Consider the following 6,308-nt stretch of genomic DNA (forward strand, 5'->3'; position numbering starts at 1 on the left):
CCATAGATTAGTTCCTTAGATGTGGTTTATAAAGCAAAAAACAGACATTTAAACATCACATTTTCCTGGAATTTTAGCACATTAAGATCTCAATCTAAATTTTATTAGATTGTTCTTATCTCAAGCGCTACAGGTCTGTTTCAGTATTCTCACAATTAGACAATAACTCTAGTTTATTATGATCCAGTGCTTCATTTCTACCATTCATGACAACATTATACTAAAGTAACTGGTTAGATCTGGAAACATGGCAACATTGCTACTAGCTTTACAAACTTACCAGCTTTTCCACAGTTGTCTTCAGTGGATGGGGATTTCATCTGGAGCTCTGTGATAGTGTGAAAGTGCTAGAAAATGCACCTTGTGTAAATGATTTAATTATCTGTTTGCATAGATGGCATCTGCATTCTGATATGCTAACTCCTCAGTGTTATCTTTTGCTGGTTTTCAAAAGGAGATCTAAGGAACGTAGACACAAGTTATTCTCTGCATGGTCTTAGAAACCTCTGCTGCCACATTCGATAGTTGTGGGGTCTTTTTAATAATGGCAGTAATGAGAATTGATAACGACTGACCACAAAGGATTTCTATCCCCTCAACCCCAATAATAATTAGAAGATCATTTTGTTAGCTGCTAGAGGGACAGTTTGATGGACTTGACTGGACTGTGTTGATACTGTCTCTCAGAGGTGAACAAACGCCACTACTGTACATTTATGCTTTTATTCTTCTTTTTCTTTTGAGTTGTTCCAATAATTGAGGGCAGTTGTAATGGCTTTAAAGAGTTAGTGTGGTCTTTTACTGCTGCACACTGCTGTTCAGGAGACAGTTGGGATTTCACTCCTGGGTTTTGACTTGTCACTTACTGTGTGCACAGTCCAATTATCATAACAACACCAGAATGTCTTGTGGACCAACAGGGTGAAATCTGTGGTCTCTAAATTAGTGTTGATGGGATATTCTTCTCTCCTGAAGCCCCGACATGAAGGCCTTTTTATCTCTCACGCAACAGGTTTCATATGCTGCCGTCCCAACTGTCCATTAAAGGATAATTCAGTTTTATTACACTGTGGATCTTATTTTTGTATTCTGGCCGGCATTTCGTATCAGCAACAAAAGCACAAAAAGAAGTCTGAAACATGAGCAGTCAGACAATCAGACAGGTTTAAAACAACCCCCCCAGGTTAACCAAACTTATTCGACCGAGAAAATGAGACACACACACTTTTCCTGAGCAGGATTGTTGTCAACGTTTTGGGTGCGCTCACTTTTTATCTCCAGATAAAGTGGTTTAGATAATCTGTCTCAACTGTTGGTTTGTCGTCTGATTGTCTGACCGCTCATGTCTCTTGCCCCGTCGGACTCAAGTACAGGCCAAAACTACAAAAATAAGAGCCAGGTTGTAATAATATGTGAGTGGCCATAAGCGACAAAGCAATTTGGCTATCATGGCATAGAAGATCCACACAAGCTTTTTATGTGAACAATAATAATACACCTTTTCCTTCTCTTTCAGTTGATTTCTGTATCAAATTTCCTGATTTACAGGCGCACCATGCTTCAACAAGGACATAATACCGTCGTTGAATGGCAGTATGGTTAACACAATTATTGTCTTCAACCCCACCCTATCATCCTTAGGTGAGAAGCCATTCGAGTGCAAGCTGTGCCACCAGCGATCCAGGGACTACTCGGCCATGATCAAGCACCTGCGCACCCACAACGGCGCCTCGCCCTACCAATGCACCATCTGCCTGGAGTACTGCCCCAGCCTGTCAGCCATGCAGAAGCACATGAAAGGCCACAAGCCTGAAGACATCCCCCCAGACTGGCGCATAGAGAAGACCTACCTGTACCTCTGCTATGTCTGAGGCCGGGAGAGTGAATGAAGAGAGGGAGGGTACGTGTGAGGGTGGGGTCGGGGGTTGAGAGGTAAGAGGAATGTAATTGAGCGGATAGGAGGCATGAGGCTGCGGTGGAGTGTTGACGATTTAGGAATGTCAACGGCAAGAGACTCGAAAGCAAGATGGTTTGTTTTCTCTTTTTTTCTTTTCATGCAAAGGCGGCGGCGACCGACGGGGTAAAAGGGTGGTGATGATGGGACAAAAGTGCTAGGAAGAGGAAGACTTGGACACGGAGAGAGACTCTCCACCATTGTTCGGATTCACCGGGTCATTCACTACATCTGCAACTGTGTTATTGTTTCAGGTCATTTCACGCAGCGCCATAAAGCGAGCAAGCTGCAAGGAAGTGACTTTTTGGATGCTGCTGCCACAGTGGTGAGAAAGCAGATTCTCAAGGGCTATCTGATCCTACACATTCTTGCCATCAGGAACCGAATCTTTCACTCCATTTTGAGGTTGTAGGGGGGTTTTTTTCGAACAGGGGAAAGGTTTCTGGGGGGGTTTTTTGTTCTACTTTAGTATTGGTTTGTTTACATTCACCCTGTTTCGTCATACTAGTTTGGATCACATGAAGAAAATGTGAATAAATGATCAGTTTAGGGCCCCAATTCATCATATCATGGTTTGCTTTCCAAGTATTGAGGAACTGCTGCCTTTCAGAAGCCAAAATCCTTCTCCTTATGGCCACAAACCTTCATATTATGGTAGTTATGAACCTTAACAAACCTTATCTTGGAGGAGGAGTTTTACCACGCCAAACAAACAAGAGTTTGAATGGACTGCTTTGGGTGATGGCCCCGATCCTTTCCATCACTAATGGGAAATGTATCTGTTTTGCAACCTCCCATCATTTCTGCCTGTGCAGTAGACACAGATCTTCCCAGATGTCACAGAAACCGGCCAGTATAACCTGGTCATAGATGTGTCCCTTCAGATCCCAGCAGTGGCAGTAGGATAGCCCCTGAGAATCAGCAGCGGAGCCAGTAGGCGTATGCAGTAGATGAAACAGTTGAACTGGATGAATGGGAGCACTAAAATACTGCAAACCAGGCACCTGTTTGGTTGTGAGGGGGGGCGGGGGATGCAAGTGCTGCTTTTTTTGTTGGAAGCCCCAGTTTTCTCAGTAGTCTTCCTGGTTCTGCATCTCTGTCAGATGAGGGCTGGAGAAGGTCGAGTCACCACTGGCCACCCACGGTTCTTCCCGGAGAGCCAAAGGCTAACTTGCGTCACTTTTTCATCTTATATATATTTTTTTTAGCTCTGCATCGTAGTTTATCATGGCTTGATTGCACAGGTAAAACAAATTACGACAACAGTCTCTGTTTGATGTCTGCTAGTTATATCTTTTTTCATTAAATCATAACTCACTATCACAGTATATCACATTAAACCCAGCCTATCCACCTACTAAGCAATAGATAACTGGACTGCTTTTATCTATGTACATTAACCAGACAACTCGCCGTTATCTCACACTAATGATGAACTACACAAACTGACACATAAACAGTAACACTTTGACCGCAACAGATCTGTCCATTCACCACAGTGATGGAAAACAAAAATGGGAAAATGGTTAACGGCTGCTTTCCGTGGGAGTCCCGTGACTTTCGACTGCTTGTAGTGAATGTTGAAGAGGTGGGAATGCCTTAGCTGCACACCTTAGTGTTTGTCAAAGGTGGTGTGGCAGGTTGAAGACTGTTATATGGCATCAAAAGATGAATGTGAAAGACTGTGAGCCAGGTTCATGATAGGCTATGTCAAAATACATAGCAGGTTAATGCTACTTTTCATTTGAAGTCGGAAACCTAAAATTCTCACCTTAGAGGTTGTTATTGCTCTCCCTGCCTTCCAGTGGCTCAGTGTGGCCCCCCTGAGGCCCCAGAAGCCTCAGATTCACTGTGACTCTGTAGATTTTGTTTGAAAATATGCACCATTGGAGTAGAATACCAACTGAAAAAAGGGCCTTAAGGTGGGTCCTGCGTTATCTGGGGGTCCTTTCCTGTACAGATGTGTTTAAATGGTGCATATTCACTGATACATTTGCACTGATGTCAAATTTCCACTGGGGCTTTAGGAAAAATATAATTAAGATGCTATGTGTACTCTACTGTTTACATTGGATACTTATGTACACTAATGTGCAGAGAGTGGGAGGACAGGGGGGGTCAGTAGTTTAACCAAGGCCCCCTTGTTGGTTAATGCAGGCCCTGCTTTGAGGGTTGTTAAAATGTTAAACGTTGTAAAGCATTTACAGTACATGCTGCACTGTTGATGTAACTGCATCTGAGTATTGTTGCCCCCTAAAAAAAGCGGGAGGTGGGAATTTCCGACTTCCTGACGTCTCTGAAATGCAGCATTAGACCTGTATGACAGCCACAAGTATTATGGTTGAACCTAAGGCTTTAATGAGCATCACTGCATGTCACAGCGTTACCAGGGTGATCACATATCCAAATGGCCGGCGGAAAAGGGGGAAATCACTGATAGGACGAGACACGGCCTAGCAGCTTAGGGGGCGACCAGTAAGTTAACTTACTCTTTCTCTTTCTCTGTGGTTTTGTCCCTGCGCTTCGTCTCTCTCGTCTCCTGTTCTTGTTGTTGTTGTTGTTGTTGTTGTTGTTATTATTTGACCTTGAGTTTGAGCTCAACACATCGTACTTGAATTACCTCGTTTTGTGACCTCATGTTGCTTGTGTATTTTAATTTTCCCTTTTGTTTCATTTGTACACTTTTTTTTTGTTCATGAGTGTATGTCGAAAAGATGCATTGCACAACATGATGAAGCAATGTGTACGCAGAAAAAATTTAAGTGCCACGGTGAAGAGATTTTTTTGTTTTTCTAATGTTGTGTATTTCTTTGTGCATTACTTGTTACCAAACTTGGTATTATTAACCCCGCTTGTTAATGAGCCGGAAGGTTTGGTCATTTGTTATAAAAGCTACCTCTAAGTTGTTTTTCATTTTTTGGCAAAAAGCACATTTTTTTGTGTTTTGTGTTTTGCATTATTTCATCATTGCTACTTCATCTCATGCTTTTTTTTTTTTCTTTCAAAAGTTGATTTATGATTGTCTGTGTTTTTAAGCAAAATGTATATAAAAGGGTAAGAGATAACAAAAGTAGAGGTTGATAGGATTTGAAAAAGTCATTCAAATGGATGTTTATTCTTCTCTTATAGTCTCCCCCTTGCCCCTCCAACCACAGACGAGCAGAGAAAAAAAAAAAGCAATTTTGAAGCCTTAAGTAATGAGTAAGAGGGATGCGGCAGATAAGAGGAAGTACTATTGCTTTTTAAGAGGGTTTAAAAACAAGAATTTAAACTTGAAAATATGTGAATAGAAGTGTAGTTTTGTAATGTGAAAAAAAAAAAAGAAGGTTCATCAAAAAAACGCTGGACCGCCCAGGACAGGTCAGATATTTGCAGTGATGCAGAGTGCGTTGGACAATTGGAACTGCAAGTGGTAATCAAAAAAGAAAAACCAGGAGGTTAAAAATAGAGATTCTCTCGGCTGACAAGTTCTCTTGAGAAATGAGCGTATTCCTGAACAAGAGCCAACAGAGGCAATTTGATATATAAAAATTGTGATATTTTTGTATTCAGTGTCAGTCCTTTTTCCATTTGTGGAGGGTTACAGCAGGGCACAAATATTTGTATTTCTTTTTTTTCTTTTTTTTTTACCTGTTTTTTTTTCTCTCTCTGGGTGTGAATCATTTTTGCCTTGCTCCTCTTTGATATTGTTAAAAAAAAAACATGTGTGTGAACATATTGTAATAATAAGTGTTGCTTTCTGGATGTCAATTGCATTGTAGGTGAAGGACTAAATCTATCCACCACAAATTTTAAGAGTGTGTGTGTATGTGACGAAGTTAAAAAAAAAAAAAAAAGGAAAAAAAAAGAAAAAGAAAAAAGAAGATGATAAAATACGGGACGGCAGGGGGGCGCTGCCAAACCGACCAATTAGTACTTGTCATTCACAATTTTTCAATCAAACTTGACTGTCAACATATTTTTTGTTTTTGTATTTGAAAAAAAAAGAGAAGAAGGGATGGCATGTCCCGTGGTGTCTTGCCATTTTATTCTCAAACACTGTGAGCTGAGGGGCTTTTTCACCCTCGTGTAATATCCACCCACTATAATATACCCAGTCACGGCTCAGTCTGAACCACCACAATGCAAGACCTGATCAGTCACATTATTCCTATCATCGTCCTCTGAATGTTTTCTACTTTTTTCGTGCGGGTGAAAGAGTGCGTAACTACGTGTGTGTGTGTGTGTGTGTGTGTGTGTGTGTGTGTGTGTGTGTGTGTGTGTGTGTGTGTGTATTAGTGGAAAAATGCACTAATCAGATCAGATACAAAATAAAATGATATTCTATGCCACTTTTTTTCTCTATGTTGGAAAA

The 6,308-nt window shown here is 41.2% G+C and overlaps 1 protein-coding gene across 1 annotated transcript in view; it reads left to right on the plus strand.

The window, feature by feature from the left end:
* zbtb16a (zinc finger and BTB domain containing 16a) overlaps positions 1-1,871 on the plus strand; it is a 132,377-nt gene extending 130,506 nt beyond the window's left edge. The window contains exon 7 of the mRNA XM_070917742.1: positions 1,642-1,871. Coding sequence (XP_070773843.1) covers positions 1,642-1,871 — 230 coding nt within the window. The remainder of the gene's footprint in view (positions 1-1,641) is intronic.
* The last annotated feature ends 4,437 nt before the right edge of the window (positions 1,872-6,308 follow it).

This window comes from Enoplosus armatus, chromosome 13 (assembly GCF_043641665.1).
Source record: "Enoplosus armatus isolate fEnoArm2 chromosome 13, fEnoArm2.hap1, whole genome shotgun sequence".
Classification (NCBI taxonomy): domain Eukaryota; kingdom Metazoa; phylum Chordata; class Actinopteri; order Centrarchiformes; family Enoplosidae; genus Enoplosus; species Enoplosus armatus.